Source organism: Microtus ochrogaster, unplaced genomic scaffold, assembly GCF_000317375.1.
Source record: "Microtus ochrogaster isolate Prairie Vole_2 unplaced genomic scaffold, MicOch1.0 UNK33, whole genome shotgun sequence".
NCBI classification, from domain to species: Eukaryota; Metazoa; Chordata; class Mammalia; order Rodentia; family Cricetidae; genus Microtus; species Microtus ochrogaster.
In genome coordinates, this window is record NW_004949131.1 from 1,078,897 (window position 1) to 1,096,300 (window position 17,404).

Consider the following 17,404-nt stretch of genomic DNA (forward strand, 5'->3'; position numbering starts at 1 on the left):
CCCTCATTCTTTTAAAACACAAGTCCATTTTTAAAAAAAAAAAAAAAAAAAAAACAAAAAAAAAAACCAAAAAAAAAAACCCAAAAAAAAAACAAAAAAAAATTAAAGCAATCAGTTGAGGAGCATCCAAACATCCTAATGCCCAGGCCATGCCCTATGCCAATTAAGTAAGACATCATTGCTATTTTTAACACTTCTCTAATAGACAATCTCCATGGAAATCTCTCACACTTAAATGCAGTCAGCAGGATAAATGCATCAAAGTGGAAAATTCTGTGCATATTTCTCCTTTACTCAAAAAATTATCCAAAGCTGTGGCTCGTACTTGAAATCTCTGCACTTGGGAGGAAGGAGTTTGAAGTCATTCCTGGCTGTGTAGGGAGTTCAAGGCCAGCCTGTACTATATGAAACCCTGCCTCATAAAATATAAAACCACAATAAAAGAGATCAAACTAACCTGGGTGAGTTGACCAAATCCTTGTGGCCATGAGGATTCCTTAATGGGGTCTTTAGGAAAGGTATCAATGGGACTTCGGTCTCCATGCCGAAACACCTAAGGAAAGATGTGGGACAACAACATTACAAAGTTCACTTGAGTGTCTTGCCTCTACTTGTCATAATACAATTTATTAAACCATGGCTGATACCATGTTTATCCACTGGAATCACCTGAAGAGTTCTAGAAAATTCTAATGACAAAGTGCCCCCTCTCCTGGGATCTTAGTTTCATTAGTTGGGCTTATGACTAAAGGGTATAAGTCTTCTAAAATTCTGTCCAAATGAAACTCAGGTGAAGAACCACCAACATTTTCTTGTGCATGAGAAAATTATACGATCAAGATGATTGGCCATTGGAAAGCGAATTATATATGAATGGAGATAGAGTTATGTATCTAAGATGAAAGACAGATGCATGAACATACAAGATCACTTGGTGCAGACAGACTGATTAGAAATATTCTTCTCTTAATTACTAAGAACAACAATGCTCTTAAAATTTCACACATAATAAAAACAGTAGTTTTGTAATGACACCCTCACTTGGGAATACTTTGGCTCAGAGATTAGTTAATTTTTGGAGGTTAGGGGCACATGAATTACAGATTGGTAGAATAGGAAAGCCGGATCTCAGCGCTTTAATAACACGCTTCTTAGATCTGGATACACGCCATGCTATTCGGACTGCACATTTGTTTTTGAAGAGAGACGTTTGGACTTCTGAAACCTCAGTTCTTTGATTCTAAAATAGTAGCATGCCAGACCAAACTCAGTGCTATTTTATAATCAAAACATAAAAAAGAAACCTACTCAAGAAGGACAAGATGAGGTCTTACATGGAGGCAGAAAATATTTAATAACATACAGGATAGTTGTTGAACACTTCATTTGATCTGAGCTCACCTTTGCTGGTCACTTGAATTACCTACTGGGAGACCCCACTGTAAGTAAGCAAGGATGCTTTATTTCTGAACACCTACAGCACCGTTCAGTAGACACCAAGGAAGGAACAGCCTCAAACTTGAGTTATCTTCAGGAAAGAATTCTAGAATAGCAAGGAAGGCTTCTAAGACCAATGCTATGACTCTGGAATCTGAATAAAGTGATTCTTTGCTGCCCTAAACCAGTGGAAAATTAAAAGCCCAGGAAGACAGCCTACAGAACACAGAGGGGAACAGGGCAGAGGGTGGTAAGAGGCCCCCTTGGAGGAAGGTAAGGAAATAGAGCTTGAAGTTTCCCTTTCCAGCAGGAAGAACAGCCACTGGTGCCAGTTTGTGGGAGTGACTTGGAGATAAGTGGGAACCACCAATATTAGCCATTAGTGACTCTGTTTCCACAACCAGGTGCATCTTAGACTGCTTGGATCTGTGATCATTGTGCAGCAAACCTTCCCAGATCTGAGGAACAAAAGTTGTGACACACTTTCCCAGGTTACTAGCCTCACATTGATTTCTCAGGGTTTTTCAATCTTAGCACAATACATTTTCAGAGGTAGATAATTCTTCACTGTAGGAAGCTGCCTTGTGGACGATTTAGTAGGCCCTTGGCTTTTTGTATTTCCTTGTTACAACAATTGCAAAGACCAAACACCTCACCAATGAGTTAGCCAGAGAGAAATCCGATAGTAAACATTCTACCGAAACAATGAACAACTCTTTCTACCAGAGCACAACCCTTCCTCCCAGCACCCAACTACAACAATCCTTTATGGTTTTTTTTTCATTATTGCTCTGCCTTGAGGAGTTGCTAAGTGCTTTTGTGTTTAATTCTCTTGACCAGTTCTGCAACATAGCCATTATTATGATATACACTTCACAGCTCATCTTAGATAAGTAATGAGTCTAAATCCTCAAGCAGGTAAGTAGAACTAACCAGGCATTGGCCATGTATCTTTCACTAAAGTGTCTTCTTTTGGATCTCTCTCTCTTTCTCTCTGTCTCTCTGTCTCTCTGTCTCTCTGTCTGTCTGTCTGTCTGTCTGTCTCTCTCTCTCTCTCTCTCTCTGTGTGTGTAGTGTAAAAAATACATTATTAGCAGTCAGGAGTTTCCACAGAACTAGTGATGATTGCAACAGGAAGAGACCTGAGACCACGAGAACTCTCAATCTCACATTCCTCTATGCTTTATAGAACTCTCTGCTATCTCTTGTGATTGCTTTAGAAGGGGTCTCCCTCTGCATACCCTGATCTAATCCAGGCTGGTTTGGATTTGCCATGGTCCTCCTGCTTCAGCCTCCCAAACAGTGGGATTGCAGGTGTGATCCACCACACCTGGATTTCCTGGCCACTCTTACCATGTTAGTCCTTCCTATCCATGAGCATGGGAGATGTTTATCTTCTGATAGCTTCAATTTCTTTCTACCATACTAGTCTCTCACTTGATCGGCTAGAGTTACACCAAAGATGTTTTATATTATTTGTGGCTATTGTGAAAGGTATCATTTCTTTGACTTCTTTCCTCAGCCTGTTTATCATTTGTATATGGGAGGGCTACTGATTTTTTTGAGTTAATCTTATATACAGCCCCTTCACTGAAGATGTTTATCAGCTTTAGGAGTTCCCTGGTAGAAATTTTGGGTTAATTAATTAAAACTATCATATGATCTACAAATAACGATACTTTTTTTAAATAAGGAATTCCTAAGAGCCCACTGCCGGCTCCTATGATCAGTCTGTATATAGTTAGTATTTAACTTACAACCTTATCACTCTTAGAAATATCATATTTTATTGCTCTTTGTAACAAATTCAAAGTCCTTAGAAGAGCTCTTCCCCGCCCCTTAAACCCTACCTGATCAGGTCCCTCCTTCTCAATGTCTTCAGTTTATTGTCTCGCTAAATGGGCTTAGCCACAGGATCTCTCCCATTGGCCCAACCCTGTGCCTTTGCCCAGTGTGACTTTATCTGCTTTGAATGAATGCCCAGTGCTTGCTGCTTCTCAGGACTCTCTGTCTCTCTGTCTGTCTCTGTCTCTGTCTCTGTCTCTCTCTCTTTCTCAATGGGAAAACATGAAAGTACCCCTTGTATAACTTCAACCTTTTCTTACTGTTTTGTTTCCATCTCTAATATTTTCTGGTTGTGTTCTTTAGAGATTTTTTTTTTAAAAAAAAAAAATACCTGGTTCTTCTCTTTCATACTAGTTAGTTTTCTCATTGCTGTGACAAAATACTTGCCAATAACACTTAAGGAAAGACAGGAAGGCTTTTCCTCTGGCTCTGGGTTTGGATATGATCTGTTATGGCGAGGAGAGCATGGTATTGGGAATACAAAACAGATGGTCACATTGCATGTGTAGTCAAGAAGCATAGCCAGGGAGGGAATTCTGGTGGTCAGTCAGATTTCTCTTGTTTAAACCCTCCATTTTATCCAGTCTAGGACCCTGGGCCCTAGGATGAACTGGCATTCAGAGTGTGTCTTCCCTCCTCAGTGACAGCTCTCAGGATATACTCTCAGACATGCCCAAGAAGTGTCTCTAGGTGATGGCAGAGCCAGTCAAGTTGATACTGCAACTTCCTAAGAAGTCCTTGGAAGCAGAACCCCTGTGGAAACGGCCACTACCTAGAACACAATAACACACTAAAGGCCTGTCTGGATGAGCAAATGGACCCTGGGTTGGGTCTCCTTCCTCCAAGCTTCTGAAAGCATCTGGTGTCACAAGAGCTTCTGATTTTCATTGTCACGTAACAAGAAGCTATGCTGTGCCATCCTTGCTTTCAACTTCCCCTTCTATCATGCCAATTTCTGCCTTTGATTCAGAGCAGTGATCTTGCCTTGGGCTATGCTGGAGTTTTAACAAACCACCGTGTTGTCCTTTCCAGTTTAGAACTCTTGATAGCAGAAAAACCTTGGGATGTCTTTGGATCCAAACTCCAGTGCCCACACTGACAGCCATCTCCCCAGTCCTATTTTCTCCTTTTAAGGAACTAAGAAATGAACCTATTGGCAGATAATCAGAGCATAAGACAGTTTGGGCAGAAACCATGATTGCTATAGACGAATGCTGTAAGAGGCAAGGGGAGAGCCAGCTGTAAAGAGTCAGTATGCAGTTACCTCCTGCCCTGGCCACGAGGAAGATGTGCGAGGCCTAAGCAAGATCTTTCTCCAGGGCCCAGGAAGAGCAAGAAGCCCACAGGAAAGGGAAGTGGTGCAAACCGCGTGTTGCGTTGTGCACAAGCTGTAAACAGAAAGCTCTGCTATCCTGGTTACCTAGGCCATGTTTCAGGCCCCAGCATTGCCAACCACTGCCCCAGGGACCCTGAGAAAAATGACTGAACTCAAAGTTCTGCGTGTCTCGGTTTCTCTTTCCAGGTAACAACAGAGTCATTTTTGATCACTCGAGAGCAACATGAGAACTGCAGGTGCAATAGTACATGTGTGAAGTAGTATGTGTGAGCACTGATACACAGGGTACATTCGGGTCCACGGTATTTCTTCTTATGTTTGTTACTGATGTTATTCACACCCACAAACGTCCTGTGTGCTTCCTTTCCTGTTGAAGGTGGTTTGTAGCACCCAGGGCATATTCCGTTGAGCAAAGGAAAACAGCCCTCTCTTTCAAGGAACACCTCTATTAATATCCAACCATCTCCCCGAATAAGCATTTACCTAAGAGTTATGTTGCTTTTGCCTTTGGATTTGGGCCACTCTGCAAACTTGACTTTTCTCGATTGGCAACCTAAAATGTTTTGAGTCAGATACATTCTCTCTAATGAGTGCAGTGCTCTGAAAATTTGCAAAATGTGTGAACAGGCAAGTGGGAAGAAGTTCTTGAGCTTGCAAGCTTAGACTAACTCCTGCCTGGCCAACACCAGTTCTCAGGACCATCGGCTTCCAACACCCACGTCTGCAGAATGTGCTGGTTGCCAGAGATATCTGCTGCTCCTGGGCACTCAAGACTAGGGAGCCACAAAGTGAGGGAGAAAGAGCAGGAGGCTGTTTGTGAGCAAAAGAACCACTTTTTCTTTTCTAGCGGGGCATTTTATGTAGTAGCTCTCTTTACAACCCAGAATAGGATTTATTGAATGCCGGGCCATTAAAGACAAGGTCTAGGTCAAAACAAAACGAAACAACAATAGCAATAACTTGACCCTCATGTGACACTAATATGTTTTTTGGGTAATTTGGAAGATTGAGTGTGAAAAGTCAGGTGCCTGGCGTCTGGTAGATGTTTATAACCTATTTTCTACTTCAATTGAAGTCAAGAAGAAAAAGGGGAACTTGTCTTGCAAAGTCCATGCCTGTGGCCAAAGACATTGTCTAGACACAGACAGTGACGATGAAGGCAAATAGAACGTCTCTGCCACCAAAAGGCACAAAGGAACTGAATGAACCAGTATAATGAGGAAATAGCAATAGGTTTTGTGATTCTGCATCTCCCACCAACACATGTTTCTCTTGTGTTTATTGGGCCAAAGCCCGAATCTAGGAAGAAAGCGGACTGAACTTAAAAGATATGTAAATATTTACCTGATTCATTTGAGAATAAAAAGAATGAACTGGTCACATGAATGGTTAGTATATGGATATTAGTGCTGGTCACTCACCAGAGAGGTGTAAGTACTTCTCATGCATTTCCTTAAGCCTCATAACTCCATGAGGCGTTATTAGCCCCATTTCCAGTGATGACTCACAGACTGGTTAAGTGGCTCATGTAGAGCCACACAGCTAGCACTGGGCTGAATTGTCATGGCCACCCAAGTGGTCTTATTCTTGGATCTGCACTTTCTGCTGCAGTGCTCTATTATATGGTAACCATACAATAACTGTGTGAGCTACTTTCTAACCTCCTCTATATGTTCTACCTCCACGGCATCCTCATCTCTCCAGTAACCCACATTAAAATCATGGGGTCATTAGCTATTCGCCATTTCCTGTAATATTTACAACCCACTAGATTTTATTTGCACAATTTAGAACATTATCTCTGCTTTCCAAGTCTACTGTATTCTGATCCAGTTGGGTCTTCACAAGGCTTTCTTTGTCTGAACTGTGGTGTGATAGTCCCTCTATTTTCACCCCTAGCCTTTCTCCACAAGGCACACCAGATGCACAGACCTGAATGTCCCCAAGGGGGAAAAAGTGAGCTGGAGTTAATAGGTGGGGAAGACATATATGCAAAAGAGTGGTGTGGTTGGTTTACGAAGTGAGAAGAGCTGCTAACAGTCCAACATCTGTCTCCTTTCGTTGCCTCTAGTCAATCAACAAGTTATCTAATAATGAAGGGTCTCCTCAGAACCTTGGGGACATTATGGTAAGCAGCCTGAGCTGGTCCCAACAGCTATGGTGCAGTTCTAGAGACAGGAGGGAGCAAGAAGAGTCTAACTCATAGAGTCAGAGAGTAGAACACTGGCTTCCAGAGGGCTAAGAGATACATGCAGCCTTCTGACATTGCAATAGACAGTCATCTGCAAAATAAATTCATTGTTAAAGTGAATTTACAATGCTACGTTGGGTCAAATTCATAGCTATCCTTGGTCAGATGCTGCCCATGAGCCAAAGGTTGGACAGGCCCAGATAGGAAGGGCCAAACGAGGATCCACCAGGTAATGGGTATGAAGTTTCAGTTTTGAAAAAAAGTTCCAGAGCTTCATGGTGATGTGGAAGCCTGTGAATACACTTATGCCATCGAAGCCTATTCTTAAGATGGTTAAGACCATAAACTTTAAAATTAACTAGAGATCATCTACAATTTAACCAAAAATGTTAGAAACCTTTCATTTTAGATGGCGACTCTGTTGTGGAGTAATATATCCCTTTACTCTGTGTGAAGATGTGTCATTGTGATTGGTTTAATAAAGAGCTGCATGGCCATTAGCTGGTCAGGAAGAGGTTAAGGTGGGACTTCTGGGGACAAGAGAGCTCTGGAAAGAAGAACAGAGGAGTCAACAGTAGAGGCAGAAGGAACAGACATGCAGGAGGAGAGGTAAAATCCATGAGTCACGTGGCAATACGTAGATTAATAGAAATGGGTTAATTTAAGTTATAAGAGCTAATGGGACAAGCCTAAGCTTTCATAATTAATAACAAGTCTCTGTGTCATGTTTTATGAGCTGGCAGCCTAAAGAAAAGTCCGTCTACGTGACTCCAAGCAGCACTTCATTTTGGCCCCATTCACACTTCCATATCTAAATCATGTCACTGGATCCTGAAGATGACCCACGAAAGTGGAAGCTTAGCCATGGTTGCGATCGTCAGCTTTAAGTTTAGGGAACTTGAAACTCAGCTGTTTTCATTAATGGCCTGTTTCTGCTCCCAGACCTGGTTAACAAACATTAGTGGAATTGAATTAGCAAAAAATTCTGTGCTTTTTTAAGGTATCACTTTCAGCTTCAGTTCTAACGAAAAAGCACTAGGAACTCAGGACCGCGAGGGGTACACCCACACACTGAGACAATGGGGATGATCTTTCGGGAATTCACCAAGACCAGCTAGCCTGGGTCTGAAAAAGCATGGGATAAAACCGGACTTACATAGCAGACAATGAGGACTACTGAGAACTCAAGAACAATGGCAATGGGTTTTTGATCCTACTGCACATACTGGCTTTGGGGGAGCCTAGGCAGTCTGGATGCTCAACTTACTAAACCTGGATGGAGGTGGGCGGTCCTTGGACTTCCCACAGGTCAGGGAACCCTGATTGCTCTTCAAGCTGATGAGGGTGAGGGACTTGATTGGGGGGAGGGGGAGGGAAATGGGAGGCGGTGGCAGGGAGGAGGCAGAAATCCTTAATAAATAAATAAATTAAAAAAAGAAAAAGAAAACTAATCATGGGATTGACTGCTAATCCTTGAGGCGTGGGCGTGAAGAAGATGGGTGGTCCTGAAAATAAGCAATGGCTAGCATCATGTGCAGGGCCAACCTTGACCAGGTTACCATCCCACTGAAGAGGCAATGTGCACAGGGCTTGGAGGCGCTTTGAGCCAAGAATACGCTATGACTCAGGTACGACTGCAGAAATCAGGTCAACCCTGAAGAATACAAGGAGGTGCTGTGTTGTGAGTCATCATCCCTTTCTTTAGAAACAGCCAGAAGAGCAACCCAGAATTTTTGTCTGTCTGAGATCACCTGATTTGTGGTTTTCCCCTTGCTAGAGAGAGAGATGCTTTACAATGGCATCCTCTCTTTCTGGTGGGATAATACGATGCGTGAGATTATTGTAAAAAGAAAGCAAGTGAGCGTGTGTGGAAAATAAGCAGGTATACAGCAAAGCAAGACTGGCACTGAGTGATAATTACCAAAGCATACGCTGAGACTCAGCAAACTTACTCTCCTCCCTCTACAAAGTTAAAAATACCAATTCTCCACAGACAGTCTAGGGAGGTGGACGCATAGTCGTGCCAAGAAGCAGTTCACTTCATAGATTTCTTCCTTGAAATCCATAGTGCTTGTTGAAGATGTATTTCATTCAACGGTTTAAGCAGAGCCTTTTTTTTGGGGGGGTGGGGGGGTTAAAGTCCGGTATTTATAAACACCAGAGCTCTAAGTTTTACTAGGTCAACCTCCAACACAGAAAACATTGTAAGCAGAGCCTTTTAAAACATGTAAACCTGTATTAGACTTAATTTCTTCCTTTTTTTTTCATCCAACTGTTAATAAGTGGTCAAACCACAATTTCACAGGAAATACTTTTGTAAGTTTGTTTTAAAAGATCATGTAAATTAGCTGGGAAGTGGTGGTTCACGTCTTTAATTCCAACACTTGGGAGGCAGAGACAGGTGGATCCCTGAGTTCAAGGCCAGCGCCTGATCTACAGAGCAAATTCCAGGACAGCCAGGGCTGCAGAAACAGATCAAGTAGGACTGGCGAATGGTTAAGTAGGTAAAAAGGGCTTGCTATTCAAGCCTGACTCCTTGACTTTAATCCCTGGTATTCAGTGTTGAAAGGAGAGATCAACTCCCCCAAACTGTCCTCTGACTTTACATGTGTTCCATGGTGTGTGTGTGTGTGTGTGTGTGTGTGTGTGTGTGTGTGTGTGTGTATGATGTTTATGTGTCCAATGTAGTAGTGGGCTGAGCATGTACTCCTTCTTGTCTTGCATATATGAGGCTTTGGATTCATGCCTGAGACCTTGGACTCAGTCCCTGGCACTACATAAACAAACAAATCATGGGTTTGTTCACCAGCAAGAACAAGAACCAAAGGCAGTCTCCTCTTTTTTCCCCACAAATAGCTTTTCAGATTTGAGGATTTATTTTTCTTGGATTATGGAGGAAAAACAAGGAAACCATCTCCAGCCTCCGAGTCAGGGTAATGTTACAAACTGTGCAGTTGGCTCAGATCAGCTCCAGGTTCTGGGCTATGTGCAATCAACAGAGATAGCTGGAATCTAGTGATCAGGAGCAAAGTAAAAGGCTCACACAATGAGTTTGAGGCTACCTTTCTACCCATGTGACCACCATCCAGCTTCCTAACCTCTTTCGCTTGTATCTTCATCTTGAAAGCAGGAACAAGAAGTTTGTGGATGGGATTTTGTTGTTGTTTTATTTTTGTTTTACAGGATCTCATGTAGGACAGGTTGGTCTTGCACTAGCTTTTAAGATAACCTTGCAATTCTGATCCTGCTGCCTTTACCTCCTGAGTAATGGGGTTACTAGATTTGGGTTATGTACTACTTAGAACTCACTATATTGACCAGGTTGGTCTCAAACTCACAGAGAACCACCTGTCTCTGCCTTTCAAGTGCTGGGATTAAAGGTGTGTGCCACCACACCATATCATCTTCTATTTGTTCTCTCTCTCTCTCTCTCTCTCTCTCTCTCTCTCTCTCTCTCTCTCTCTCTCTCTCTCTGAGACAGGATTTCTCTGTAGCTTTAGAGCCTGTCCTGGAACTAGCTCTTGTAGACCAGGCTGGACTTGAACTCACAGAGATCTGCCTGCCTCTGTCTCCCGAGTGCTGGGATTAAAGGCCTGTGCCACCACTGCCCAACTTTTGTCTCTGTTTTATTCATTCGTTGGGTGGTTTTCTGAGACAGAAACTTGTAGCTCAAATTCAAATTGGACTTAATGATAAAGACCCAGAGTCAGATATTGGGGTGAAAGCTGAAATATCAGAGAAGCAGAGAAGCCAGTCACTAGAGTTCTTACCTCTCCAAATGCTCAGACCAAAGGAACAAGATCCTGTCTCTACCAATCCTCAGGCTGAACACTATCTCTATGAAACTTCAGACTAGATCCCTGAGCTCCTGTCTCCTCCTGTTTTATATTCCTCTCTCTGCCCAGTCATATCACTCCTGTCTCCACCTCCCTCGTGCTGGGATTAAAAGCATGGGATCCCAAGTGCTGGAATCAAAGGTGTGAGCTCTGTTTCTCTTTTAGACTGAGCCACTCTCGTGTAGTCCAGGCTGGCCTCGAACTCAGAAAGAATCCATCTGCCTCTGTCTCCTGAGTTCTGGGATTTAAGGCATGTGCCACCACTACCTGGCTACTTGTTCTCTTAATAAACTCCCAAGGATTTTTCTGAATGTTCAGTCTAACCATTTACGTACACTCAAATAGTCTCTATCATCAATAAAAGGAAGAAAATGGTATTTTTGACTTTTATCATCAGAGAGAAATTGTTTTGTTAGGGGCCAAGGAAGATAAATCAAATTGCCCATTATTTAATATTCATAGGAAGAGACCACTGTAGAAAGTGTGGTTAATGTTTGCTTTATGCAGTACTGGCTAAGTTTCGAGCTGTTAGAGAGTTGTCTTTGTAGCTTGGTTTCTCTTTAAGGAAGAATTAACTGGTAGTCACCGAACATATTTTAACTGAGAGTAGAGAGGCAGAAAGGTTGGGAAGGAAACCACAACCATTTGGCAGCGGCGGCAGCAGCTACCTGGGCTGTGGGTGGAACTCAGCGAGCTGCCACTTGCCATCTCAGAGAAGACTGCCTTCGAGCCAGCTGGTTCCAAGCCCAGTGCGACAAGACCAGCAGAACCCAAGGCAACTCCACGCCCCCTACACTCTTCTAATGAGCACACTGGCAAGGAGCTCATGCATGTCAGGGAAAGCGCACCGCAGGAGGTACATTCTGGAACATTGCTTCATCAACACAGTAGCCTGGCAGCTGGCAAATGGTTTTCAGGATGAGGATGGCGTTTTCTTGGTTTTTCTCCTCTTTCTTTCCAGACTCAAAACCGGTAAAGATTTACCAGACTAAGCATCATGATTTATGTAACAAGAAAGATTTTCCTGCAAAGGATTTTCCTCACTGGCAGGAGAGGAACAGCACGTTGAAGGCTTAGGTGAGAGGGACCCTTTCTCTAAATCGTGAAAATAGCTTCTGAGTATTCTTGCAGAAGGAAAACACGCTTATAAATCCGCCAACTTTCACTACATTAAATAAAAAATGTAAACAGCGATGGAGGATGTGAAATAAAAGGCGAGAGAGAAAAGGGGGGGAGGCAAATGCCTTTAACTTTGAAAAATGTTCTTTCCATATGTTTCTAACACTCAATTGTCTATATTTTCCCCCTGACACCAGGCAGCACCCACCTCTCTCCTTTTTTATTCATGGCTTATTACAGTGACTATATGTAGGGGACATCATGGTTTTAATGATCAACTAAATTAGCTGATAGTTCTGAAATTCTGTGCTCAGTTTCTCTTTTGCGCTCCCAAATATACACAACAAACATATGCACCAGTGTCGTGAAAAAAACGTAAGGAGTGACTTCAAAAGTGACTGTTCTTTGATTTGAAAACAAATGGTCATTAAATGGAAAGAAGCCAGGCTAGCTCCCCGCATATGAACAGCGCTAGCTGTGACTTCCCCTGTCTGGGGAATCACAGAGGGCAGGAATCAGACCAGAGGGCAGCTGTGAAGTCAGTAATGAAACAGTGCCGTCGACGGCAAATGGGAATGCTGTCTTCATTCAAGCCAGCTTGCATGACTGTCCACTTTCTGAGTCTGAACAACGGCTGGTCTCAGGCAGATAACAGAAAGGAAACAAGAAAGGTGACATTTGGCAATTTCTCTGACACTGCTAACAGGAAAAACAATGAGAAAAGTGTACTTACCAACGTTACAAACTTCAACTCCTTGGCTTGGCCTTGGTCTGGGAGGAGGGAAAGCAGGAGCAGGCAGCCAAGGCTTACTGTCCGGGTCAGGTGCAGAGGGACAGCTCTCATGGTGGGGCAGAGCTGCTTCTGGCAGCAGTAGGAGGTGCTGCACTCCAGAGGCCTCCTAGAGGGAAGTGCCTATTTAATCAAGAGATTGACAGGAAGGCGGGGCCATGTTCTTCCCTAGTAGGATTTCAAGAAGGGTGGGGCAGGGCTTGGCATGCAAATAATGCCTGGTGTTCTAGATCCCAGCCTTCTCTGCTTCTTTTAGGAGCACGGTGGAGGCTCAGCTGGAGCAGTTCAAGGCCTCCACTCCCGCCCAGCCTTCTCTTTTGCTTTCATCTCTTCCACATCTGGATGGTGATGCAGTGCTGGTTTGGAGGCAGCCACCTGGGAAGAAACCCTCCCTGCCTCTGGAAGGCTTAAGCTTCAGCGCTTAGTGTTTGAGGAAGCTTCAGTTGTGGGCATGTGTTGACATGACAAGGCTTATTCTCCTGCCAAAGGTGGTGCCTGCGTTTCAACTCTCGTGCAGTCAATAAAGGTGTTTTTAAGAGGCAGGAAAGTGAGGATGGGGATATGTTCAAGATTTCTCTTCATGCCTTAAGGCATTTGGGGTCATTTGTGGCAATGAAAAGTTGGGGTTAAAGGCCCCCTTTTTAGAAAGAATACACACAAACAATAACAAACAACTTACAGCCACCACCTGAGCTCCCACGAATAAGCCTAACAAACTCCCTCGGTCACAGACCCGATACAAATAGCAACAAAGGAGCTAACATAGCAGCAGGCCAATTGGGAAGAGGGGATTAGCCTAAGAGTAAGACAGGTATGGAGGTGAATAAGATCGAAATGCATAATGTACATGTATGGAGATGTCACAGGGAAATCTATTATGATGTAGAACTAACATATGCCAGTAACAAACACCAAAACAATGAAACAAACGAATAAATGAACAAAACCCAAGCAAAACCAAAGAAGCCCACACTGCTTTGCTTTATTGACAGTCAACAATTTTGGTTGTGAACCTTCTGGAAGAAACATATCCTTGACTCTCTAGCCATGATGTCACTGGGACTCTAAGGAAGAGGATGGTATGCAGAGAGGACACTTGACTTTCTGTTTGCTCCCACCCTGTCTGTCTCACCACTGACTGAAACACCTGCTGGAGAGGCTCGCTGAGAACCTGCAGGAGAAGTGGGTGGAGCAGAGGGAGGGCCTGCTGTGACGTTTCCGCCCCCAGGATGGAGGAAGAACAATGGCTTGCCCACAACATTGTCAGCATTGTATTAAATTTACCTGGACAGCAGGTTGCATTGCCCTGTGGTCATAGGAAGCCCTGGGAGGTGGAGTGTGGGAGAGTTGTGGCTCTTCTGGTATGGGGAAGTCAGAAGAGAAGACGGGTGCAAGGCCAAGGATGGCTGCTCAGCGCCATGGTTAGCGATGTCCCCCCTCAAACTCGTGTGTTTTGACGCACGGTTTCCAGCTGGTGTCACTGTTTTACAATGTTGTGAGTCTCTGGGGAGGTGGAGCCGAGCAGCAAGAAATGGACCACTAGGGACAAGCCTTGAGGTTTTATAGCTGGGCATAGCTGCTCACTCTCTGCTCCCTGTTCTGCCAAGATGAAAGAGTGTTAGCTGTGTATTTTTGCCACAATGGAACCGCCTGCCGCGACGATGGACTGTATCTCCTTATAAGACCAAGCATGCCTTTCCTCTCTTGGGTTACTTCCTGTCAGGTAACTGGTCATAAGAAGAAGAAAAACAATTCAGACCAGGGCAGACAGTTGCCATGGCAATCCCTGCAGTCTGCACCTGGTAACAGAAAGGACTTTCCATCAGCTACAGTTCACACAGGCTTAGTCAGCTCCCAATTCTTAACTAGTGCTGGATCCCCGATTCTGCTGAGCATCCCAAGTTCTCAGGTTCCAGTCTCCTTTCTCCTTCTGTCTCCTTTCTTGTTCCCCGAGTCATGCTGGGAACTGCTGTAGTTATGGCCTTTGCCCTTCCTGGGCTACCTGTTTCTTGGACTGTGTAAACATTTCTGATCCTTGTGTCTCTGTGGTATCTCGGTTGAGTTTTTCTCTCCCTCCCAAATGATAAGATCTTAAGAAACATTAGCCTTTTTGTCAAAACTGCAACACTTCCATTTTGTATCCACAAGGGATAGAAATGTGTTTCTTTTTCCCACCTTATAAAACCTTGATGCAAATGTTTAACCTCCAACTCCCACCAGGTAAGACTTCTGTTTATATAAAGGTCAGGCTGCATCCCCAAACTTAAGTGCCCCGGTCCTGCTTTCCTTCATTTCCTTCACACAGATTCTTTTAAAATGAGGCAATCGAGGAAGACTGTGAGGTGAGACCCAGCCACTGGGGAAAGACAGTCATCATCTAAGCTACAATAAAAACCAAAGAACGCCCTGTCCTCTCGAGCTTGCTCTTTTGCTTTTGTGAGTAGCGCACTCTTCTCACAAGCACACTGCTGCCTGCTTCAGACACTTTCATTGGGGCAGCATTTTCTTTCTTTGTGACCCTAAACTTACTTCTAACAATATCAAAAACAAAGCTTTCTTAAAGACAGAACCAGGGAAAGGCTGCTTGAATAGAAACATCTCAAATGCAATTTCTGTTGACTTAGGAAGATGGCTTCTATCTCACTTCCATCTAAGATGTCTTAGACTTTGATCATCAAGTCTAAGGAGAGAAAGATTCACATTATACACATGGCGTGCTGGAGTGGTGGCTTAGTGTTGAGTGTTTGCTTGTTTTTTTATTTTGGACCTCAGTTCCATTCCCAGAATCCATGTTAGGTGTCCCAGAATCACTTGTAACTCCAGTTCCAGAGACTCTGATGCCCTCTTCTGGCTTCCATAGGTATCCCCACACACATGGCAAATACACACACACACACACACACACACACACACACACACACACACACACTAATGGTAGTAGTGGTAGTAACTGGGCTAGAGATTTGGCTCAATGGTAAAGTACATACACTGCTCTTGCGAAAGACCCAAGTTCAATTCCCAGCACAGTTTCTTCTCCAGAGGGATCCCACACTATTGGCCTTCAAGGGTGCCTTCTCCTATATGCATAATTCTATACATGTATACACATTCACATTTAAAAACTAAAAAAACGCATTTTAAAAGATTGTACATGTCTTATAAATCATGAAAACTATGAACTTGAGCCCGAAAAAACCTCAAGTAAGAAAAAACCCAAATCAAACACAGTTTAGCCTCTTCTGTGGAGACGTTGGAAAGAATCAAGGCTGATTATGGTATAGGAATATGAATGAAAATTTTCAGAAAGAAGCTGTTCCTTCACCGGATGTTTTATTAGGACTTCACTGATGTGTAGAAGCTGTACTGTTACAGGTTCAGACTGGAATTATCTCAGTTCATCTTTAGCCCCTTAAACAATTACCTTGTTCCCACCTCTGTATGTAATACAGCATTCCTGTGAGTGTCAGGTAAATCCTTTGGAATGTGTAAATGGACCCTCACATCCACCAACATAAATGCTAGGACTGTCATCAGAGAGCATCGGACGCCTAAAGCAGAAGCTTCCCTTCTTCGCTCTGACCGCTTACTCACTCACCCCGCCAGGGTATCTAAAATGTGCCCTGGTGGATGGTTTCCTTCATTCTGTCTCTATAAAGTTTCGTGAAACTGTTATCATGTTGGACTGGAATTTGGGATACCCTAAAACTGTTCCAAGGCCATGGTCACTCATATTTGACTCTGGAATAAACTATTTTTTATCCTTTTTGAGGTGAGAGCTGTGTGTTTGCCTTATAACTGAGGTTTGTAAAAAAAAAAATAGAAGCTTTTATATGAGTTAAGGGTAGCAATAATTTCCCATGGTTAGAATGCAGTACAGTGTTCTATCCTACTGCTTATCACTTCGTATGTCGAGTGTTGCGTGCCAACGTCTGGCTAACACAGTGCTGAGAAGTCCCATCATTGGGACAGGCTGGGACTTTTGGGAAGTATATGTTCAGATAGAGATTTGCATACAGGGTGCTCATTAAGAAGGGCTCATCAACGTGCAGAGGGGAAGAAAACTAGTTGGGGTTTGACAGAGGAAGAAGCTCGGCTGCAATGCAATGTTAAAGACAGTCAAGCTGCCCCTGCTAGGTGTTTTGATGTCTTTTTGGAGCTGTGCTGAGTTGGGGTAAGAGAGGCAAGGTTGTTTTTACCTCTGAACTAGCCAGGTTTCCGCTGGGTCTTGATAGGGAGGGTGGCCTAGGTAAGGTGAAGGCAGCTCCTCTGACAAGGCTATCCTTGGATAGGATGGGAGTTGAGTGAGATGAAAATTTCTTAAGATATAAAGAGGAGGGTGCTAGAGAGATAGCTCAGTGGTTAAGATCACTGGTTGCTCTTCCAGAGGTCATGAGTTCAATTCCCAGCAACCACAATGTAGCTCAAAAAAAAAATCTATAGTGGTATGTGATGCCCTCTTCTGGCATAAAGTCATACATGATGTAGATAGAGCACTCATATACATAAAATAAGTAAATACATCTTTAGAAAATATGAAGAGGAGAGGCTGAGAAGATGACCCAGTGAGTAAGAGCCCTTACTGCCAAGCCCGATGACTTGAGTTCTATTCCCAGAGCCCACGTGATGGAAGAAGAGAACCAACTTTTGCAAGCCTCTGGCCTCCACACGTAAGCTGTGGCATCGGTGGGGGCACACACAAGCATCAAATGAGTAAATAAATAAATATGTAAAAGATCTGGGAGAAATTGACTCAGTATTTGATAGGCATTTGGGTGATGTGACACAAATCTATGGCAACGAATAAAAATTCATAGGAAACACTTTGATGCTCCTAGGTAGATCAAGGGCCA

The 17,404-nt window shown here is 43.5% G+C and overlaps 1 protein-coding gene across 1 annotated transcript in view; it reads right to left on the bottom strand.

Moving 5' to 3' along the window:
* Acpp (acid phosphatase, prostate) overlaps positions 1 to 12,625 on the bottom strand; it is a 50,808-nt gene extending 38,183 nt beyond the window's left edge. Inside the window, exons 1-2 of the mRNA XM_005368463.3 lie at positions 12,498 to 12,625; positions 458 to 553 (exon numbers count right to left, since the gene is read on the bottom strand). Of these exons, the coding sequence (XP_005368520.1) occupies positions 458 to 553; positions 12,498 to 12,608 (207 nt within the window). The 5' untranslated portion in view covers positions 12,609 to 12,625. The remainder of the gene's footprint in view (positions 1 to 457; positions 554 to 12,497) is intronic.
* Between the last annotated feature and the right edge of the window lie 4,779 nt (positions 12,626 to 17,404).